This window comes from Dermacentor variabilis, chromosome 9, assembly GCF_050947875.1.
Source record: "Dermacentor variabilis isolate Ectoservices chromosome 9, ASM5094787v1, whole genome shotgun sequence".
Classification (NCBI taxonomy): Eukaryota; Metazoa; Arthropoda; class Arachnida; order Ixodida; family Ixodidae; genus Dermacentor; species Dermacentor variabilis.
In genome coordinates, this window is record NC_134576.1 from 154629164 (window position 1) to 154653773 (window position 24610).

Here is a 24610-nt window from a genome sequence, read left to right on the forward strand (position 1 = left end):
CCTATCGGGCCAGCTCTCCTCTCTTGTTTACATTTCTCGCGAAACCATGCCGCACTGCGCGCTACTGTGCTGCTCGTACCTGCATGCTCCGCAGCAATACCAAACAATCGTTAGCATGATTCCGCCGAAGAGGGCAAAATTTCCCGCGGATATTCTTTCGTCCGTTGCCATTGCCGTGGCGCGGTACATTGCGCACAGTGTTGCATGCGCATTCATTTCACAAACTTTAGTTCCTCCTGTCCCACCTGGCCACAGCAACATCCAGTAGAGCACGGTCCAGATAACGCAGCGCAACAAAACACGGGAGACAAACGCAAACCTTCCCGCACGGCGCCTTTGGCATGGTACGAAACCTACGGAGCTACATGTGTGAGGTCACAGAACCATGACAAAGCCGGCATTGTGGCCCAAAAGGCGTGGCTGCTACAGCAAAGAAATAAAAAATCAGCAAAAAAAGGAGAACCTACTACGTCATTTCCTCCACACTTTTCTCCTAGCGTGCGAGGGGGTAGGGCTTCTCCTCAGTTTCCTTTCTCCATGGTGTGAACATAAGTCACGGTTCGGTTCACACCGAACATGAACATCTCGGTCATCGGCTCTTGTGTGCGCAGTGGTTGCCTAAAATTTCGAACCACCGCCAGAAGAAGGAGAGGTTCGGCGCTGCCTTGACTCGTATGATCTGGTACCACGATGAGGGTGACGACTTTTTGTCTGCAGTTGTCATCGGGGACGAATCACGGGGCTGCCATTACGATCCTGAAACACAACGGTAATGCTTAGAGTGGAAACATTTGAATTCACAGCCCCCAAAGAAAGCAAAGGCCAGCATTTCCGCCGGAAAGGTGCTGTTGACTATTTTTTCTATCGTCAAGGGCCATTACTGATCAAATTTGCTAAACTTGGGGAGACTATCAATCGTTTCCGATATTGTGAAACGCCGGATCGGTTGCGTGTCGTAATCAAGAACAAACGACGTGGAGAATTCAGGAATGGGGTCATGTTGCTCGACGACAATGCCCATTCCAGCGTCGTTGATGGGGTTAACACAAAATGGGGAAACGCTGCAACATCTGCCATACAGCCCAGACCTGTCGCCTGGCGACTCCCACAATATGGGGCAATTGAAGAAAAGAAACAGCTCGAGGGAACCATATTCATGTCGGACGATGATGTAAAGGAGTCGGTTACAGACTTGTGGAAGCAGCAACCCAAGGAGTTTTATGAGATGGGAATCATGCGGCTCGTTAGTCAGCGGTACAAATGCGTAAATGCTCAAGGGGTTTACTTATAAGTAAAGTGCCCTGTTTGTCATATATTAGTATATCGCTCACTTTCATTTGACTCGCCCTCATATATATTGCAGAACTCCTGTTTTTTATATGTGCTCTCTGTTGCGACTATAATTTCAGTGCATTCACAATACATGACCGGTGACAGGTCCTCCTGCGCAATACATTGGAACGAAGGACATCGTTATTGAGATTTTTCCTTGGCCGTTGCATATGTACAAAAATGTAAACAAGGTTCTTAAATAACAAAGCTTCATTAAAATATTTGTCCTCAACTTCTTCATTTCACAACCTTTACATTTTTCATATCAGCAACGTGCACTGCCTTGCTGATTTCACACTGATACTGTTCTAAAGATTGTGTAATATTTTCTTTACTTTTTAAATACAGAAAAACATGGAAGCATTGATATCTGTTATCTCGGGCACAATTTTTGGGACATACGAGTATATTCTTTTATGAAAAAATACATATTTTACTTGTTTTGACAGTAAGTAGAGTTAAAAAATTCATTTGCAGCGTCTTTGGCAATTGCAGTGCAGTTATTATTCATGTATTTGATCCCCACATAAATACTATAAGGAGGAGGCAGAGCTGGAACATGAGCCCCCCCCCCCTGAACGAAATTTCTGGTTACGCCACTGACGGGAGCCAATACCATTTTATTAAGGAGGAGTCTAGTGCCACCAGAAAGCATGACCAGATGCTTTAAACCAGTAATCTTGGTAGTTAAGTCCATTGAATATCTGCCAGAGGCACAGATTCAAATATTAACACCCATTCTTACTGGGCTGGTCACAGCTACATGTGTGGAGGACCCCCCTTATGATTTGATTGTGGGAAATGTACGTGGGGTGAGGAAGGCAGACGACCCAGACCCAAGTTGGAGGAGGACAGGGAAGGGCTTGGAAAAGAAAGAACACTCAGAAGCACAAAAAGAGGGGATGCAAGAGACAGACATAGCGGCTGCAGTACAAACATGAGCAAGCAGTGGTAGTACCAAACCTCTGACAGCATTGCAGGTTACAGCCATTAATGGATTAAATATTACCACTGCAGAATTTAAAGAATTACAGAACGAGGATGAGTCAATATGAAAGTGTTAACTAAAGATAGGGGGACTGGTGCGAAGGAAAAGGAGTAGGACAGTAGTGGAGTTTATAAAGAAGAATAACCAATTGTACCGGAAGTGTGTGTTTAATTCAGGTAGGGAAGTACTACATTTGATGGTCCCGAAGGAGCTGAGGGATACAGTACTGAAGATAGGGCACGATAGTGTAATGGCAGGTCACCAAGGAATAAAGAACACGCTAGAAAGGATCACAGAAGAGTTCTTTTGGATCGGGCGGCAGAGTGATGTGAAACGTATGTGAAGTCATGTGATGTAATATGCGAAAAAGACGGTGGCTAAGGTATGTGCAGGAAAGGTGCCTCTAGGAAAGATTCCCATTGTTGAACTGCCATTTCACAGAGTGGCGATTGATATTGTAGGGCCTATTAGTCCCATGTCTGGAAGAGGAAATAGGTATGTGCTCACACTAGTGGACGTAGCTACCAGGTACCCTGATGCTGTAGCACTGAAAACGGTAGATACCATTCAGATGGCCGAAGCATTGTTGAAGATGTTTGCCCGGTATTGCATGCCGAGGTAAATTTTGAGTGACAGAGGCTCGACTTTCACATCGGAGGTTATGAAGGAGGTAAATAGACTGTTGTCCATAGATCAAAAGCTAACCACTCCATACCACGCGATGGCGAACGGTTTGGTAGAGAGATATTATGGAACGTTGAAAACAATGATAACGAGGATGTGTCAGGGAAGACCAAAAGATTGGTAGAGGTACCTGCCAGCACTCTTGTTCACTTGCCGAGAAGTGCCACAAGCTAGCTTAGGGTTTTCCCCATTTGAGATGCTATATGGGAGAGCAGTTAGAGGACCGATAACCATTTTGAAAGAGCTATGGTCCATAGAGGAATTGGAAAATGAGGAAAAGACCACATACACATATGTACTAAACTCGTAAACCAACTGAAGGCAACCTGCAAATTGGCCCACGAGATGGTGCAAGCGAAACAGATGCAGAAGAAATGTTATGATCGCAAAGCAATGCACTGAAAGTTGGAACTGGAAGACAAGGTGTTGGTACTACTGCCCACTGATAATAAGATGCTTAGGCAATGGAAGGGACCTTTTATGGTTACCCAAAAGAAAAATGGTCTATGAGATCTTAGTTCGAGACCATAAGATGGTGTTCCACATCAACATGTTGAGAAAGTAGGAAGAGAGAAAGGAGATAGAAAAGGGGAAAATGAGGAGAGGACTAGAGTTTGCATACTGATTGCCGGAGAGAAGGACCACGCAAAGGTTCACACTTGTATCGATAATAAGACCAAGGGGGTAGAGAGTGTTAGGTTGAACCAATCCCTAGCGGCAACACAAAGAGAGAAGTTGAGAGGGTTGATTCACAACTTCAAGGGGCGTACGGTAGCGTGGTTAAAAGATGGGACAAAAGAAAAACACAGCACTAACTTCCAACAATGTTTATTATCAAAAACTAGGTCGTACTTGTACACTCAGCCAACATGAGTCACAGCCACGCAAACAGATAAACAATCAGAGTGAAACATTTTTTTTAGCGATATGTTAAGCCATGCGCAAAAATTTCAGCTCTTTTTCAGAGTGCCAATGACAGTTTGTTGATACATGAATCTCCTAGGGCATCAATCTGCTCGGCTTCTATTATAAGTGTAGTGAGTTCGCACTTATTTCTACCAGTAATGATTGTTGATTCGAAGAAAGGGGAGCACTTATGTTGCTTACAATGAAGGGAGAGAAAGCCATCTGAGTGTTTTAAGATCGCCCCTGGCAGATAGAAGTGCGGTGTGAGCTACAGTGTTCAACAGAGGAACCAGTGCATGTAAAGCAATATGCACTACCCCTTGCAATGCAAGAAGTGATTGTAAGCGAAATAGACTAGATGTTGTGGCAAGGAATCATAGAAAGGGCTAATTCTCATTATAACGCACCATTAGTGGTGGTTAAGAAAGCCTGCGGTTCTAATAGAGCATGCACTGACTTCAGGCGTCTGAACAACATATTGAAAACATACCCAGAACCAATCCCCAGGAGAGACGTGGTAGTAGCAATAGTGGCAAATAAGAGATATTTCTCAAAACTGGATTTGTCTGAAGGAAACTGGCAGATTCCTACGGAAGAACCGCATAAAGAAAAGACAGCTTTCTCATGCTCAAAAGGACTATTTCAATTTAACTATATGCCATTTGGTTTAAAGACAGTGGCAGCAGTGTTCACAAGATTGATGAGACGGGTCCTACATGGTGTGCCACACGTTGAACACTGTATTGACAACATACTGGATGCCACTGATACGTAGGATGAGCACCTTAAGGCCTTAGAAAAGCTACTAACGAGAGTAAAGGATGCAGGGTTGACAATAAAGCCAACCAAATGTGAGCTAGGGTACAACGCCGTGGAATTTTCGGGGCACAAATTGGAAATGGGATAAGTCGAACACAAGGAGGATACCCTAGACAAGACACAAGCAATGGGCAGGCCTAAGACTAAGAAACATGTGCAATCGTTTTTGTGGCTTACAGGATTTTATAAGGAATTTATCCCAAGGTACGCTGAAGTAGCTGGATCATTGATAGAGTTGACAAAAAAGAGGCCAAACAACGTAGTGGAGTGGGGCAAGCGTCAATAAAGAGGCTTGAAATGCTCAAGGAAAGCCTAGCACATCCACTGATGCCTCTATTAAGGCATTAAGAGCAGTACTCCTGCAAGAGAAAGACGAGAGACTCCATCTGGCATTTTTTGCTAGCAGGTGACTTAACAATGCAGATCGGAATTACTCAACTGTAGAGAAGGAATGTCTCGCTCTTGTATGGGCTATAAAGAAATTTCACATATATTTATTTGGCAAACAATTTAGAATACAAATGGACCACCAGCCCCTAGAGTTTTTGAGCAAGGCTAAGCGAACTAATGGCAGAATAATGAGATGGAGCCTCACCTTGCAAGAATACTGTTTTCATATAAATTACATCAAAGGACGACTGAATCTGGGGGCGGATTTCATGAGTAAGGCGATAGAGTGATGAAATATCAAGAGTATAACACGGACGGAGCAGGTGTACATGTGTAAAGTGGGGGGAACAAGGAACTGGCAAACATTGTGAACAGTGCATGTGGTGAAATGTGCGTGACAGTGTGGTGATGTGTTCTCAGCCCCGACGACGCAAGGAAAAGCACCCAAGTCACAGCAGGAGAGTCGAATTCGCCACCAAGAAGACTGACAGAAGGCAGTTTCTTGGAAAAAAACTCCCCAAAAGGGGGCCCATGTCATATGTAAGAGGCATGCGGCGTAGAAAAAAAGGAAGAGGTCAACGTGCATGTATCGGTCCAAATGGCACAAACCCTCGACGTGCGTGACCCGAGCTGTGATCGAGGGAGAAGCGGCGCTGAGCTGGGATTATCGACATGGCTCTGGGCCATCAAGGTTGTAGCGTAAGCATTGCACTGGCGATGGGAGCCATAGATGTTCAGTCAAGTCCGTGACACTGGCGATGCAGGGTGTGGCCGTCGACCTCGGCAACGTTCGAGTGAGGCACCTTGGACTTGCTGCATCCTCTCACGGCAGTGCCTACACCCCAGGAAGAATCCACCTCCAGAGGCAGACCAGCACGTACGATAGTCCCCGGGGCGTCACATCGGCGCTTGAAGAAGTAGCGGCGGAACCCAGAGTTAGGCCTAACCAGTGAGGCCGGAATGCCACGTCACCGACGTAGTTCAGGACAGCGGCATCAGAGACGGACGAGTTGACTGGCCAGCACAACATTTACGGTGTCAGCGAGAACACCGACTATGATGAAGATCTGACACACATTGGGCTCGGAAGAAACGTGCAAGGACAAAAGTCTAAGAATGCTCCTTTCTGATAGCGGCACAGCCATAGGTTAGGGTTGCCTAACTTTCGCATAGAAAACGCCTAGGACTATCGCAGACTGGGATGAGGACACGTTTGTGTTGCATAAGTGTTACCATTCCTTTATTGAGTTTTGCTTTGAGTCAATTGAGTTTTGAGTGTAATTAAAATCTGTTTGCTGCGCTGCCCTGTTTCCCGATCCCATCTCTTATAACAGCCGCATGCTCCTGAGATCGATGACGTACAACACCGATATGCTATGTACACAGACGTGCAGCATAAGACACGAGACAAGATAGTGCCATACGTCACATTTGCGTACAATAGCGCTACAAAAGAGACCACACACTTCACGCCATTTTCTCTTATTTACGGTCATGAAGTTCAGACGATGTTAGAAGCCATGTTATCAGTGACAATTCTGACAGTCTTGATGAAGACACCAAGCGTATAGTGCAGCGTGCCGAAGAAGCATGCCAACTGGCTCTGTGAACATCAGGAAACAACAGTATATAGACGTGCGACACTAAAACCTCCACCGCTGACAAGTTGACTACCAACCGGGTGACCAAATGCTAGTCTGGACTCCTGTCTGCCATAAAGGCCTTTCAGAAAAACTTCCTAGCCGATTCTTCGGCCCTTACAAAGTGCTTCGCCGAGTGAGTGACCTCAATTATGAAGTTCTTCCAGATGGCACCCCGCCAGTATGATGCCGACAACCACGGCCTGAGATTGTGCACGTCGTGCAGTTAAAACCATACAGCACGCCATAATAATAGTCATGGTTTTCGGACCATTGCGTTTCTCCTGGAACACATCTCTCTGCCCGTGAACGATTTATTTAGCATCAAGTCGATGGTCTTCTTGGAGGAGGGGTAATAGACAGTTTTAGTACAGCATGCGCTATACCATTGCATACGCTAAAAATAGCGGGTCGTCACTGCGCATGTGCTGAATGCTAAACGAAATAGCAGACGTACGCAACGCAAACTAGTTAGCGTTGGCGTGGTTTGCGGAGTTTGTGTGAAACATGGCAACAGTCCTGGCTACCCGCTTCGAAATGAATTTGGCGTTGCTTTTGTAAAATGCACTTCGTTCGTAGTTCACGAGGGTTGCAATGTGGGCTTGTTGGTTACACTGTGTGTGTCCGCTGTGTGTGTCCCTTTGTGTCTTCTTTTGTCCCGTCTTTGAATCACGCTACCATACTCCCCTTGAAGATTCGTTCGTAGTGTTAGGAATGGCCTGCCAAGGTGGCAACGTGCAAGTTATTTCAGCCCGCTGCACGTGTTTCGATCCACCCCCGGTGGCGGCGCCCTTGAGAGAACCAGCGAGGACAGCGCTAACCAACCATGAACTTACTTCAGAGAACTGCGGAGAACCGGCAGCCACGCGGCAAGGGTCAGATCAGGGGAGTTCTCGAGGGGAGGTAATTGGCGAAACCTCCCCATGCGCTTTTCGAGACACCAGACAGTGGACCGCGGCGGAGGCCACTGTGCAAGGTCCGCTCTGGAATTTAGAGGCGCTGGCTGGGGTAGGGCGTGACCACCTGGCTACGGGGACGCAGGACAATGGACACCACGACGACTGCACTGCAAAGGTCGTCTGCCTGCGGAGGGGGCACTGAAACCTGTGTGTGTGTGTGTTTGTAAAACTTCCTGCAGAGAGGCGGCTGATTTACGATGTCAAACGTTTTGCCTCACCTAGGGATCTAGGGAACACGAAGTCGATATAACCAGCTGTTGTCGGCGGCTAAAGGGTGCTCGTCGTCTTGCTCGTGCTCATCTGTGCTCGTGAATGTACTCGTGAATGTACTCGGGAGCTGTGTGCTCGTTTGCTGTATGCTTAGTCTTGCGGGCTCCATTTGGGAGTCTCGCTGGACTGTCGAATGCCTGGGTTGTTTAAAATGTAAATACTGTAAATGAACACTGCTCGCCTAGTCCTGTCGCCCCAAGTTCCTCCGATCGTCCTACAAGCCTGACTCCAAATCTTACAGTAGCAAATGATTGTGTAAACAGCTTTCGCTTAGTCTTAGGCCGCTTCAACGACAGAGTATTATGGATAACCTTGTGGTGTTTTCGAGAACGCTTCTCATTTCGTACGAGTCAAAGCCTAATGAAAGAAACATTCGAGATGGCAGCACCACCTATTGCTACAGTCGGGAAATAGCTGCAACGACAGAATATTGGAGCACTCTTCAATGAAGCTCACTAAACAAACTGGTTTATTGTGGGCAAACTTGTGCCCAGAAACTTAATATTAAGCATTCACACACACACTTTAAAAGAACAGTTAACAGGAGCCTATTCCACAGTCAACCGCGTCTCCGCTGAACACACTTTTCACACGCCCCGAAGGCCAAGAGCCACGCCGTGGCTTCTCATTGGACGGCAGACTCGGGCGCTGCCGTGAGCGCGCACATGGGAGACGCGCTGTATCGCCATGCGCGAGGCGTTGCTGGTGCTCTTCTAATGGCGATGCGACGAGTAATGGGTTTTAGCGATGAGGCGCTTGGAAAGGTACCTCACGAGGGTGCTCGTAACTGGCATGTGGAGAGCTCTCTGCGGCAATATAGCCTCTGAGATCCGAAAATCTCGCCGGCCAACTAAAACTGTAAAAAATGTGCGCTGCTGAGCGTACGCTATAAGCTGCACAAGCTAAACTAAAGCTGTCTAATGCCATGCGCTTGTGCCACGCTCTTAGGCCACTTGCTTCCAGAAGAAGAGGACAAGCTGGCTCAAGACCTCGCGCCTTGGTATTTTGTCGGTGCTCCGCTGCCCCTTCGACGACAACTAAGGCTTTAACAGCCTCTCTTACAAGTCGCCTGTCACTTAAACATGACATTTTTAAACATTACTTCAATATGTGGTGGTTCCGCATCAGAAATGGCAACAGCGTTTTCCATTGAAAGCAACATGTGGGATTCTTGCTAGTCAATGGTTGCACCATTTGCTTGTAAAAAATCCACGCCCAAGATCAGATCACGGGAACACTCGGGGAGGACAGTAAAGCTGCTAACGTACATAAAGCCTCCAATTCCGATTCTTGCTGTGCACATTCCTACGGGCTCAACTACAGGTCCAACGGGTCAACACCTTTTCAATTTTCTGGCGAGTACACTGCTAATAGCGGAATAGTCCGCACCACTGTCTATCAACGCAGTCACTTCGAAGCCGTCGACATTGATACACAACTTGGAAGTAGCGTCGCCATCACTGCTTTTTATCGTCACTGCCGTCGTCTTGTTGGGTTAGCAATTGAGAGCCTTCGGTTTTCCAGCCGTCAGTGGCCTTGCCTCCGCAGGTCACTGGCTGTAGTTTCCCCATCGCGCACTTTGTGAGCAGCACCTCGGTGAAATAGAGGATAGACACAGACTCGACGTCCGATGACGCATAGGCGCTGCCGGTCAAGGTTCATGTTGCTGAGGGTTCGGAATACTTTGGCACATAGATAGAAGTGCTTGTATCTCATAAGGGTGCTCACATTTTCGAGGGCGATGCGCATTCACAGAGAAGCCGTGCAGTCCCATTTTGCGATACTAACATTCGTGATACAGGTGACTAGCCTTTCCATAGGGGACGCCAACCTGCTGTACGCCATAAATCACTTCTTTTACGTGGTCGTCCTTCAGGCATGGGCGGCGTACTGTGAGGAAGCATGTGGTGCGTGGCGGTAGTTTGTGCAGAGTCAGTACTTCCAATGTCCTGCTGTAAAACTTGGACATATGATATCCATGGCTGACGCTCTGGTTGTGCTAGAGTTCATACCTGAGGCTCTGGTTCACAAATTATTTGCCACACTTCTTTGCGTACAGCTGAAGGCACCGTAGGGGGGCTTTGAACCAGCTGCAATTTCTGCAGCTGTTCCCTTACGACAGACATCGCTATTTCACATAGGACGTTGGTGTTCTTGGGGAGGGCTCTTGACCCAACGTCAAATGATACGATGCTTGCATCTCTGTTGTACTGCCTCGCACACTGCTGCAGCATCTTCTCCATTGTTGCTTCCAATCCAAATTCAGCTACAGTGTGGAGCAGATTGCTGCTGCAGCGTCTTCTCTATTGTTGCTTCCAATCCAAATTCAGCTACAGTGTGGAGCAGATTACGAACCAGGCCGGCAAAGAGTTCCTGTTTCACACCACAAGGCCAATGCGTGGGGCAAGGGGGTTGTGGGGTGTCAGCACTCCCCCCCCCCCCCCCCCCCCCGAAATTTTTTCGTGCTGTCATGCGCCGCCGACCAAAACAACCCCCAGCGCCAGAAATCATGCTGTTTTGTCTAGAATGTCCTTTTCATGCTTGAAAATAGATTTTAGCGCAGGCATTGCGAAATGGGGCTGGATTTCGTGGCAACGCCCATGCACCAGGAGTTGCATATCGTAATGCAAGGAGCTCCATCCGAGCACAAAGTTTCAAAGGCATTTGGATGGCTAACGGGCTTGTCGCAGCATCTCGCAGCATCTCGCAGCATCTCGCAAATCTAAGGAGCGGAATCTAAAGAGCGCTTGGATTTAAATTCTGAAACTTTATGGGTATAAAGTTCTCATAGCCTGTCGATGTGAAAGGTGCATTGAAATTTCCAAAGTCGTGCTTTAGATATTCAATTCTGGAACTTTGTGGGTTTAATGTGGTTATAAACATTTGACGCCAAAGGTGCACTAACTTTTCTAAAGTCGTACATCGGACCGTGCATCGAGACAAGTCAAATCAACACACTATCAGACAAATTGACAAAGCACACAGCAAGATCCGATGAGATGAAGTGTTGTGGTAGTTCATTTGTGCTGTCATGTCACATGGCATGTCATGTCTCAAAAATTTTTTTTTTTTTTCACCTGCGCCAAAGCATCCATGTCAAGACACTAAAGCCAGCAAAGGTGACTACGTTCTTATTTATTTTTCTGCTTGGACTTTTATTCGCGAGGACACATTGAGCCTCCCTTTTTTTTTTTTTTTTTTTCTTGTTTCTCCCTCTCTCTCTCTCTGCCTGCGGGCTGCCGAACCAGCCAGAGCGCATGCGTTTGTCTCAAGCTGCATCAACCACCATGTGGCGCACTTCGATGTGTGTTCGTTTTTCTCTGGTCGATTGGATTTTCGCCTGGCAGAGTTTTGGATGTTTTCTGTCTAGCAGACGAGAAAAAGAAACACTACATGGTTGCTCGCCGCTACCGCTGCAAGGGCACGACGGATTGCAATGCATTCACTTGAGCGCAACCTCTCCGGAAAATTTTGTCTCGCCAGTGTAGGGTACTGAGTATGAGTAGTATGCATATGGTTCTCTGTATACCAAGCGTCTCACGTTTTCTTGGATATTCCACACAAGGGGCCCAAAGTAGGTATTCGATTGTAGCCAACATGCTTTCCTTTGCATTATGCCATTTCAGCGCCCCCCCCCCCCCCCCCCAACATAGACATTGTTGTGGCGCAGCGAATTGTCGCATGGGGAAAGTTTGATTTTGTTACGTCTTCTTTTGTGGAAAGTAATGCGCCACGGGACGCTTCAGTTGCCGGATACTCTTATATTATTGCGATAGCAGATATATGGGCACTTCAGGCATATTCCTGCCGTCGCCATCACCGTCATGTTCCGTGTAAAGTCCAAGGGCAATAACATTGTGACCGCACGCCACATGCTGTATGTGTGAGTGAAAGCATAAGAGGAGGGGGGGGGGCACAGGTGAGCCGACGGTGGTGGCTCGTCTTGTGTGCGCAAGGGAGAAAAGTGGGGAGGAAGCGCGCGATACATCAGGGGGGTGGAAAGAATAGGGTCGGAATCTAGGATTCTGTGAATCTGTGACTGTGCAACATGGTTATTTGCCCTGTTTGACGCATTATATACAGTGACTTTTTCTTAGATACGTAGATTTATTGGAGATTAATACGTATATATATATATATATATATATATATATATATATATATATATATATATATATATATATATATATATATATCTTGCTGCGAGGATTTGTGTATATGTGCAGTGAACTTTGTTCCAGTGACACTTTTTTGCCCTTTATCAAACTGTATCTTTGCATTTCTATATTCCATTGTATCTTCGCATTTCTAATGTACGAAGGTGAGTCAAATGAAAGTGAGCCAACCCAACCTGCGCAATAATGGCTCGGTTCATTATTTGAGAGGCATGCACGTGGCACAGAGGCATCTCTCATTTACAAAAATGACACGCAGGTGTGAGGATCAAGGTTCTTTATTGCTTTCATACACTGGGTTGAACATGGTTGCGTGACATAATGGACAGTCCAACAGTTGAACAGTGGGGTGTCGTGAGGTTTCTTACAGATGAAGATGTTTCCCAAAAAGAAATGAGTTGCCGTATGGCTGCCGTGTGCGTTGAACATTGCATTTCATTTTCCACTGTGAAGCGTTGGAGCAAACGGTTCAAAGAAGGACATGAAAGTTGCAAGGACGATCCACGACCGCGTCAAAGCCATCACGCAATCACTTCCAACCCAATTGCATATGCTGATTAGACAAGAACGGAGGATAAGCATTGATGAATTGACAGGGCATGTGAACATTATTCACGGTTCGGGTCACACCATAATTCATGAACATCTCGGTTATCAGCTATTGTGTGCTCAATGGATGCCCAAGATTTTGAACCAACGCCAAAAGACGGCGAGGTTCAACACTGCCTTGATTCATCTAATCTGGTATCACGTATGTGGTGACTTGTGCGTTAGTGGACAGGCATTAATTCCGTTGGCTCCAACCTTCAAGGATCCGGGCTACTTTCCATGACTTGTACGGGGCTTGGAATCATACCCCGCACCTCCACCAGAAATGTGACCAACAGTTACGTCAGCCATTTCTAAGAAAAACTTATTTATTTTGGTTGAACCTGTGCCCGTCAACTCAAGAAGCTCAACACTCAACAAAAAAACAAAAATGGCCCTCAAGCTTCAATTCTTCAAATGTCGCCTTCTTCGTCATCTGTCACGTGCCACCCATCCGATTCTCAAGCACGAGTCGCCGGTCTGTGAGCACGTGGTGTGGGCACGTGTGGCGCAGCATTGCCTTGCAGTGCCTTGCTTGACGCTTGTAGTGTGGCGGTTCTTGGGACACATCTAAGATGTGGCAGGCGTCTTTTCGTTCTCGTTATGCTTTCAGCAATATCAAAGACATTAGAGATCTCTCACAGAAAATCTAATTTGCTTTCTTTGAACTTGGAAGCTATGGTACTGCACTGGAAAGCCATGGTACTGCACTGGAAAGCCATCCACTAATACTAGAGCTACTCTAGTGCTACAGCACCTGTTCTTGTTCATTTAGTCATGTCAAGAAGCTTCCAATGCACAAATTTTTCAAAATAAAATTTGAGATGACTATTACTCCGTGCAGAGAAAAGAGCGTTTGCAACTACATAAATGAAATTTTGTATCTGGTGATGTTGTGGTTCAAGAAGCAGTAGTTTTTAATCATATAGTTTCGTTCTTGCTTACTACATTTACAAAATAACATCTGGCTGCGGTATTTTGTTGTTAGTGTGCATTTGTCCTTGTCGGCTCAATTACTGTACTGAGAGGCAGTGTCTCATTATTTATTGCAGATTCTTTCGATAACTTGTTCTCCTGTGAAGATGAGTATTTGTGTTCGTGTTACGCAAAAGAGATTCAGCAACAATGAGTTACATTAGGAGTGAAGTTTCGACCTTAATGAGTACAGGTGCCTGTCCTGTCAATAAAAATCAGCACTCACTTAAATTGTAGCTTTATTATAGAGAAGTAGAAATGTAAATGGCACGCATATTAAGATATATAATAGAAGCAAATGATTAGTTATATTTCAACGGTTAGAAAAATTGAAAGTTCTAGGGACACATAGGCAACATACAGTAATTCTTGTGCTCATGGAACACCTTAGAGCTATCCACAGAAACCTTTAGTTCCATGGAAATCCCTGATATTTATAGAAAACATATTGGTGCTGTGCCATCAAGCTGCACAGCATTGCAGTGGATAATGCATTTCGCTGTCAAACTTGAGAGTAATTACTCGGTGAGCAGAGCATAAGATTATCTGAAATTTGTGTGCATTTAAAGAACTTTGCTGATCACATATTTGGAACCACTTCCTACTACTTATATATCACTCTGTTATGATAGTCATCACGTCAGAGTTGCCTCTGTAGTAGCCTAATCTGTGCAGTGAATTATTTGTGCGACGCCTTTCTCCCAGGACACTATATTTGTACTCTTTTGTTTCCTTGGGCAGATTGAAACCCTCGGCGTAGACAATCCACTAACATGCCTGGTTCCTCGTCTTTCTGGTGTCCACCCTGATGAGGCTTTCTCCAGTGTTCCTTATGAAAAAGGGCATACTTTCTTGTACTACCTGGAGACACTGCTTGGAGGACCAGGTAGGAAAATGTTAATTTGAGACATTTTTACAGTGAAGCTTTATACCTCTATCCCCCAATACATGTGTCATGTCCGTGGGCAAAAACTCAACCAATCACTGCCAGAGGCGCGCAGTGCGTGCACTATTTCACTGCAGCATCACCAGACGGCACTCACCTTTGTGCGCAGGAAAGAAAGAAAACGAACCAGAAAGTTTGCCTTTGCACATAGCGTTCGCCGCAAGCATTTCCCGGCAAAGATTACGCTTGCAAGCTACGCACAGTTAGGACACTTGAAGAGCACCGTGAATACGATAACTGATGAAATGAACAGCAACGTCAATATTGACACGTGTACTTGTTTATCTTTCTCGGATGACCACTGTTTCACCAGTTAACAAAGGTTAAACCTTATTGCTCACTGTAGGACGCGCCTGCATGTATCGGAAGTTTCTCGAATGTTATTGATGGTTTTAGCTGTTGTTTGTTGTCACTGAACGTTGTGTAATCTGATTGTATGTGCAGCACAAATTCTGTAGTACTTTATGGAAGACACGCGGCCACCAGCAATTATTCTGGAACCATTGATGACTCGTGTATAAAAGCTGACGCGCTTTCCCCGCAGGTCAGATTTTGACGATCACCGACTGTGTTCGCCGCTATCGTTGTGCTTTAAGTGTAACCTTGGGCACAGGTTTGCCCAGTAAAAAGTTACTTTCGTCATTCACTGTTTTGCAACAGTTTTCTTAATCATCACAACAACATGACATCTGGTGGAGGTGATTTTGCGTTTATGTACCGAATGCCCCCATCAACCTCACACACCGAAAACAACGCCAGCGTCACCCCGGACCATCAAGCAAGCCACAGGCTACAAAATCTTCCCCCTGACCATGGGCTTCTAGAACCCAACCTCAATTAAAAGCCATGCATGTGCATTATGTGGGCACAGTTCTTCGCTAATAAACCTTTGAATATTTCTTGAAGGGTGCGCCTTGTCTAGCAACATTCAAAAGACGTCGGCTATCTGACAGAACAAGAACGCTCACCTGAGACCACCGGAAAGATGTGGCCAAAGCAACAACCACAATGGCAGCCCCAAGGAGCGACTGACCTTCGGCACATCATCGTTTGAAGACCCAGAAAACTGGCTGGAAATGTAGAAAGGGTCGCTACATTTAACAACTGGAACAATGACAACAAGCTGCACCATGTTTTCTTCTCATTGGAAGATGTCGCCAGGACATGGTTCAAGAATCGAGAAACCACCTTAACAGCATGGGACCTATTTTTCCGTGACATCCTGCAGACCTTCATTAGCATTGTGTGCAAAGAGCAAGCGCAAGCCCTGCTGGAAACTCGAGGCCAACTGGCCAATGAGGCTATCGCTATCTTCACGGAAGAGATGACGCATCTTTTCCAACACACTGGCCCGAAATGTGTGAGGAGAAAAAAATCTGCTTCCTCATGCAGCGTGTAAAGCAAGAACTTTTCACTGGACTGATCCGCAACCCTCCGAAGACAGTAGCCGAGTTTTTGACAGAGGCAACAACACTTGGGAAGGCACTGGAAATGTGCACCCACCTATACAACCGCCAAGTGCCTTCACAAAAGTGTGAAATTCGAGCACTAGGCTCTGACAAGCTCCGACAGACCATTACAACCGTCGTACGTGAAGAACTGTGCAGGATGTCCCCTTCGACGCAGCCTAAAGTAGCATCCATTGCTGACATCGTCTGAGAGGAGATTCAGCAGTCACTTAGAGTCCCCAAATCGCTGAGGCCTCAGCCGGAAACGATGACTTACACCGCCGCAGCCGCCAGCTCGCCCAGCCCAGCTCGCCCAGCCCAGCCCAGATTGCCCGCCCAGCTATCCAAGGAGGACAGGTGTATTGCTTGCTCCAGATCACCGCCCGCTCTGCTACCATGGCAGAGAACATTATAAAATATAAAGACACCAAATAAACGGGGACACACAAGAGAAGAGAACAGGACAGGACGCCATCCCATTCTTGCCCTGTCCCATTCTCTTCTCTTGTGTGTGTCCGTTTATTTGGCATCTTTATATTTTATAATGAACAGCTACCAAATAGCCCAACGAGAAGTGCACTGCGGAGAAGCAGGCTGCGTCTACCGCCGGTGCCCATACCACAATTGGGAATGCAAGGCTTTGCCATCAACGCGCCGCGTCCACAGCTTGGCGAACAGCCTTGTGATATCGCCAATTACATTGCTGCAACATAGTGGAAACCCCCAAGTTCTTCGCGTTCGCCATCGCAGGGACACCACTTGTCGCTGCAGCACCTTCCATAAGTAGGACCAGCCCTTGGACGCTCCATAAACTCATATCCGGAAAACTAAAAGCAGCAACCGATGGAGGTGCGGCTCCTGTATGCCAAAATACGGAAGATTGTCTGCCAACAATGACAACGCTTCAAGAAACCTATATTGTGACAACGTAGGAACGCTAGGCCAACATCCCAATGAAGCCTCAAAGCCAATGATACGCCAAGAAAAGAAAACCTGACAACGAGCTGTATCAGCTAGAGCACAATGCAAGACAGAAAACCACCGACCTCAATGTGCTTCTCAATGACCACACCGTCACCCCTCTAGTAGACACAGGGGCCATCAGTGGACCCTTTGCCGCCAAGCTAAAGGAAGTCAAGATTACATGGGACAGCCCTCATATCCAGACAGCTGGAGGACACATCATAAAGCCGTCTGGAAGCTGCACAGCAAAAGTTACAGTGCATGGCCAGACTTGCACTGCGACCTTCTTTATCCTTCAAGATTGCTCACACTATGTAATTCTTGGCATGGACTTTCTGAATCAACACAGCGCAGTCATTGACCTAAAGTTGAAGTCAATAACGCTGTCCGCAGACCAAGTGATACCGCCGGAGATGACTTCCAGTCAGCATGCCTTGAGAGTACCTGAAAACCAAGCCAGCATCCCGCCTTGCTCCAGCATTGTCATTTCCATCGGCACCAAAACACCCGCAGACGTAGGAGGCATCATTGAAGGTGACCAACATCTACGACTCGGCCGTGAAATTTGCATCGCAAGAGGGTCACTCGTCTGCATGGAGGAAATGCGAAAGTGATGCTGACAAACTTCAGCCAGCAGTTCAAGCACATCAACAAAGGCACAACGATCACATGCATTGAGGATATTGTGGAAACCAGCTATGCATTTATCCTCTCCGATTCTGTCAGATCTACCTCGGTTATCGAAGTTCAGGAACCAGTCTTCGGCATAAATCCAAGCCTTCCCGTGAGTAAGCTACAACTGCTCAAAAGTCTTCGTCGACGATACAAAGACTGCTTTTCCACGTCATTGTGTATTCGACAAACACCTCTTGCAAGACAATGCATGATCACCGAAGAACCCGCTCGACCACTCTGCCAGAGCCCTTACATATTTTCAACGGGAGAATGTGAAGTTATAAGGCAACAAGTCAATGAAATGCTGCGCGATGACATCATCCAGTCGTTGAAAACCACATGGGCAGCTCCTGTAGTCTTAATGAAGAAAAAGGACGGAACCCTACGTTTTGGTGTCGATTATTGTCAGTTGAACAAGATCGCAAAGAAGGGTGTAAACCCCCTCCCACGCATAGACGATGCATTGTATTGGCTCTGTAGTGCTAAATACTTGTTGTTGACGATGGATCTCAAGACTTGCTACTGGCAAATATAAGTCGACAAGAGGAATCGTCAGAAGACCGCCTTCATCACGCCAGACAGCCTCATCGAGTTCAAGCTCAACCCATTTGGACTGTGCCCGGCACCTGCAGCATTCCAGCGCGTGACGGACACGGTATTAGCAGGGTTGAAGTGACAGACCTCTCTCGTCTACTGGGAGGTCGTCGTCTTCGCCGGGGATTTCGACGGTCACCTTAGGCGGCTTGGAACAGTACTAGAAACCATCAAGTCATCAGGGCTCACTCTGAAGCCGGAAAAGCGCCGCATCGCTTACGATGAGCCTCTGTGCTTGGGCCACGTCATCAGTAAATTTGGAGTCCACCCTGATCAGCAGAAGATGTTTGCCATCGCTATATTTCCACTACCCACCAACAAGAAAGGAGTATGCAGGAGGGCCTATTACACGTCCTTCGTCAAGAACCCTGTATTTCCCTGTATTGCCAAGCCATTAACCTTTCTCACAAAATCAGACGCTGCAAATTGAAGCATTCAAAGAGCTTAAATGACGCCTGCAGTCATCACTAGTACTCGCCCATTTGGATGAAAATGCTGAAACTGAAATCCACACCAACGTAAGTAGCCTAGGCCTTGGCGCTGTCCTAGTCCAGGGGGAAGACGAATGTCAAAGGGTCATTGCTTACGCTAGTCAGTCGCTGTCAAAAGTGGAAATTAATTAATCTACGTTGGAAAAAGAATCCCTTGCCACCGTTTGGGCTAACACAAAATTCCATCCTTACCTTTATGGCAGGCCCTTCAAAATCGTAAGCAGCCACCATGCCTTGTGCTGGCTGGCAAATTTAAAGGACCCTTCAGGAAGCCTCGCAGCTTGGAGTCTCAGACTCCAGGAATTTGACATCTGGATGCAAGCACTGATGCCGACTGATTATCACATGCCCCCGTTGACCCACCACCGCAACACGAAGATGAAGACGCCTTTTTAGGAACAATAAGCACAACAGACTTCGCTGACAAAAAAGAAAGGAGGAAGAATGAGAAGGAGAACAGACCCAGGAGGGCACACGGAATGCTTTTCCCTCCATCGAGTTCAGTCATTCAGAAGCAAGGAAGCGCTGCTCGGTCCCCGGTAGATCCTCGCTGTGCTAAACTGCAGACCATTTCACTTGAGAGGCCCCTTCCTGGTGTCTTGGTTTACCCTCTCAGGAGACAGCTGGATATTGGGTGGTGATTGATCTAGACACACTAGACTTAAGTCTGTTTCTTCTCCCGGCCAGGCAAACACTCCCTGGTCGGCTTCTCTTGCATCTAATGATTATCCAGTTGAACTTCTCTTGCGCAGCAGACTGACCAACATTACTGTGGCCCTGGTACTGTCCAATGGAGGCTCAATATAAATGAAAAACCCAAAATTTATTTAGGAAGAGCTTCAGAAGGCAACACCTCGCTACCAACTGATAACAGAAGTACGGCAGTTTGGTCACGGTGGCATTCTCTGCTGTTTACCAGACCAGGCTTGTATCATTGGCCTTTTCTGACTGACTTTTCTAAATATATATGCATCACCACAGAGGAGGTCACAATATGTTTTCAATAATGAATCAGCCTCATTTTTTAACTATCATTGTTATGCTCACGTTGGACCTCAAGTTGTTTTCTTACAAAAACTATTGGGCCCACTAAATGTTCACCTATGCGTGGTGGTCTAACTAAATTCCTCTGGGTTGAATCCCTAAAATTGAATTTGATATTTTTCTAAACAATGCTAAACATTTGCCCTATCAATATCTGAATATTATTTTTGAAGACCACCTTGCACACGTGGATACAAAGACCGTTATAGCAACTGATGCTTCTGTCGGTGAAGAAAAGCCAGGTATGGGAATTGTATCACCACATCTAAATTGGTCTTTTTTTATTCGGCTACCTTACTTCATGCCTATCTTTCAGGCTTTATGCAAATTACCATCATCTCTGTCATCAGCTGTAATGTTAACCGAATTCCTGTCTATCTGTTCTTCATTAACCACATCCAAATTGTCAGATTCATTTGAAACTGTCCATTCTGTTCCCCCAAGACACTTGCGTCTCATCTCGTTCGCTTAGTGTGGGTGCCAGGTCAAAAAGGTCTAGCCTGAAATGAATGTGCAGATGCACTCGCAGTAGCATCCCACAACGGTCCTATAATCCCCATTTTACCTATGTCAGCTTTCATCACTGCGGCATAATTAAGAAAATATATTTCTGCAGATAACTTCACGCAGTCATCGTTGTTAACATCCGATTTCCAGCATCTCAATTTTCCTTGGAACAACAAATGTTGCTCCACTAGAAAAAGTGAACTAATGATTACAAGAGTACGGTGCCGAGTCCCCCCACTGAACTTTTACCTCCACAGGTCTGGTCTGGCTGTATTTCCTTTGTGTCCTTTATGCAATCAGAATGAATCTCTGCAACACTTCCTTTTGATATGCTGCCGATTCATTATTAAACGGAAAATATTTTTAGATGAACCCTTCCAAAAGCCTGGCTCAAATCTGACTCTTCCTGTTGTTCTTTTCTTTGGGGGTACCATATAGGGTTACAGCCACAGGAACGTTTATGAAGCCCTCTGCATCTTTCGCAATGAGACAAGAATAACTGCATGCTGGAACTATTCATAATACTTATTATGCTCATATAATTCTTTGTGTAATACTGAGATACTTGATTATTCATATCTGTAACAGTAGACACATTGAATCCCATTTGCGAGATACTTATTTCATTTCACCTTAATTTATTTTTTAAGAAGATTGATAGCAGTTTTTTCACCGCCCAATTCATGGTCGATCCCCCACAGTGGGTTGCGTGATTTCACCAGGGAACAAGAGCAAGGACTTTGCTGAACAACAACGAGCAGACCCAGAGCTAAAAAGCCTCGTAGAGTATTTGGAAGGCAACACTAACGTTTTCCCTGGAGCATTTATGTGAGGGTTGTCTTTGTTGTCCCTGCAAAATGACGTCCTCGTGAAGAACTTCTCCCCAGTCCGCACAAACTGCCTTCTATTTGTGCCCGTAACATTGTGGCCAGAAATCCTGCATGCCCTGCATGATGATCAGACAGCCGGGCACCTCAAATTTTCCCGTACGCTGGCAAGGATACAAGAAAAGTACTACTGGCTGCACCTGACCGCTGACAAGGCTGGCCGGATTACTACAGCCAATCGAGCCTCCTTGCCGACCATTTCAGCAGATCGCGATGGATTTTTGGGGCCCTTTCCAATGTCAACATCTGGAAACAAGTGGATCATCGTGGGCATTGACTACCTTACCCGCTACGCCTAAATGAAAGCTCTGCTTGAAAGTAGTGCAGCTGAAGCTGCCAAATTCTTCGTCGAGAACATCCTGCTGCGACATGGTGCCCCACAAGTCTTCATCACCGACAGAGACACGGCCTTCACTGTAGAACTTGACCAAACCATTTTGCAATAGAGCCAGACAAGCCACAATTCACAAATTTAAATATGCAATGCAAAACATCCTATTTTCTGATCACGACATGTCTAATGAATGTGTGGGGATGCGCGACTCTCACGCGTCCCCTGATATCTTGTTTTCCAGCATAGCTACCGTCTCCTGCAGTGCGGCTTCGCCGCGTGGCCTGGTGCCCGCGGCGGTCATAGTGGTTGAAGTGCAGTGTGAAAGATGACGCAAGTGTTGCGCTGCTGACACCGCCTCACGGCAGCGTTACTTGGGGACGCAGGGGAGAACACGCTTCCTTTTTCTTTCGAGATCGTTAAGCAGCGCGGACGTGCCGCGCGTGCGCCGACCTATGCTTCTGCGAGACTGCCTCGCGTGGCTGCCTTCGAACGCGCCACGGTTCGCGTGACAGTACGCGCGAACGACCAGGCGTTGGGATCCAGCATGGGGCGAACTTATTCGCTCGCTATATCCGGTCGCGGTGAGTCGGAATTCTAGATTTGTTGCACGCCCATCGGCATGTTTTGTGTACAGCAACTCGGCTAGCAGGCATTGATCTATGAAAGGTGCAGTAAATGCCCTTGTGATTGATTGCACTACTGTGTTGTCGTTCCTTTTTCCCAAGAGCAAGGGTGTGAGAACCCTACATATGGCTGCCCAACACGGACCTCTTGGGGCTTCGGACGATAGATTTAACAGTTTTGCTTCATTCGAGACCTTTGTTTGAACCGAAGCGTAGGGCTAGCATGGATTTTGATCGCTAGCATTGGCGGCGTGCTTTCTTGAGCGACGCGATGGTGGCTGTAGTGTGTTTGAACATGTCAACATGCTAAGCCTTTTCGCAAGTGCTTTTTTTAATGACATTCGTCGGTACGAGAGCCACGTGGTGTGCCTCCTGGGAGAGCGAGGCTTAGTGCCCGCGAAGCATTGGCAAGCCTGAAGCGAGTGAGTGCGGAAGCCTCGTGGGTGGTCCGAATTTCTTATGTAAATAGCTTCTTCTATCTCTTTGACTCTGATGAAGTCGCGGCTCTGGGAGCCGGGTGGCCACGGGCCACGGGTGCCACTACGGGCTGACTGGTATCGCAGCCTGGCACCGGGCGCTCCGATACCGTCTGGGACGGTGGGCGCCATCAACTCGGATGCTGTGTGCACCGAGCGGGGTAGGACCACCTAACAGAGCTGACGTCTCCTCGCGGCTGCCTGCTTTGCGCTCATTTTGGGTGTTGTTTTTTGGATGTCGGTTGTTGTCAGGGTAGCGACGCTTTAAACCTAAGGCTTAACGAAGCAGCCTGTCGCACGTGGAGGGACACAACCTGGTGGACCGTGACGTTGAGGTGTTACACTTTGCTTCCCTCATTCGAGTTAGCCTCGCACAAATTGAGATTACTCGTTCGACTCAAGGAAGCGAGCTTCATTCACGTGAACTTAGCATTTAAGTAGCTGCCCGATCTTTTGCTAGCCAAGTTGAACATTGTACCACATGGGCGATGCGCATGCAGAATTCCTCTCCCTTGCACTACTTTAGTGTTTGCCGAGTGTGTTGAGTGTACGCAGCGTGATTGGAGTCACCCCTGGGTTGCCGTCACCTGCACATCGTCTGCGCTGCTGCCCCGGACTACGATCGAGCCACCCCGGACAATGGTGATGCTGTGGCCGGTTCAGCGCAGCGACTTTGGCGTCCGCCTGTATCCAGCCTGCAACCCTCCAGAAAATCCAGAAATCCTCCAATCCAGAAAAGAGCCGGCGGTCACCGACAGCTACAGCGGCTCTTGCCAGCAGGGCGCGTCCTGCTGGCAAAAGCCGCTGCGTCCTGCGGTACTTGCTCGTGCCGACTACTGCGTCGTCGTTTCCGGAGTCCTGGCCTGGAATCGTGCCGTCGCGTCTGCAAAGCTGCTGCTGTGATTGGCGGACGCCAGCGGTGTACCCAAGGACAATGTTGGCTCGCATGCTATGGACAGCGTGTGGACATTTCCTCAGCGCGGCTACTGTTGCATGTACTACCTTGTTCGCGAAGCACGCGTTGATGTTAGACCGTGTGACATGTTTCGGCGGAATATTAAGTGATTTAAGGCTGGGGGGATGTGGGGATGCGCGACTCTCACGTGTCCCCTGATACATTGTTTTCCCGCATAGCTCCCGTCTCCTGTAATCTGGCTTCGCCGCGTAGCCTGGGGCCCGCGGCAGTCAGTGTGGTTGAAGCGCAGTACGAGAGATGGCACGAGTGTTGCGCTGCTAACGCCGCCTACCGGCGGGGTTACTTGGGCACGGAAAGGCAAGGTGCTTCCTCTTTGCCTGTGGGTCGGTGAACGCCACGGACATCCCGCGCATGCACCGATACATGCTTCTGCAAGACCGTCTCACGTGGCCTCCTTCGAACGCGCCACTGTTCAAGTGACCGTATGCGCGAACAACCAGGCGTTGGGATCCAGCATGGGGCGAACATATTCGCTCGCTAACCGGTCGCGGTGAGTCGGACTTCCTAGATTTGTCACGCGCCCATCGGCACGTGTTGTGGATAGCAGCTCGGCTAGCAGGCATTGATCTATCAAAGGTGCAATAAGTGCCTTGTGATTGTTTGCACTACTGTGTTGTCGTTCCTTTGCCCCAAGAGCACGGGGGTGAGAACCCCACATCGTGTAAGTACAGTATGCCTTACCTTACCGGCAAACCTCGTATTTGTTTTGCCCAAATAAAGAACTTGCACTTAAAGTGCCTACCACCCACAGACGAATGGTCTTAGGAGCTGCTAAACAAGACCCTCACAGACATATTGGCAGTGTACATCGACGTCAAGCACAAGATATGCATTCCCTCCTGTCGTATGTAACCTTCGCTTTCAACATGGCGGTGAAATAAACAATGTAAATCACGCTGTTCAAGCTGGTTTACGGCAGG

The 24610-nt window shown here is 47.3% G+C and overlaps 1 protein-coding gene across 3 annotated transcripts in view; it reads left to right on the forward strand.

The window, feature by feature from the left end:
• LOC142557861 (leukotriene A-4 hydrolase) overlaps positions 1-24610 on the forward strand; it is a 138287-nt gene that overhangs the window by 70896 nt on the left and 42781 nt on the right. For all 3 annotated transcript variants that reach the window (XM_075670080.1, XM_075670078.1, XM_075670079.1), the window contains exon 11: positions 14468-14612. In XM_075670080.1, the coding sequence (XP_075526195.1) occupies positions 14468-14612 (145 nt within the window). The remainder of the gene's footprint in view (positions 1-14467; positions 14613-24610) is intronic.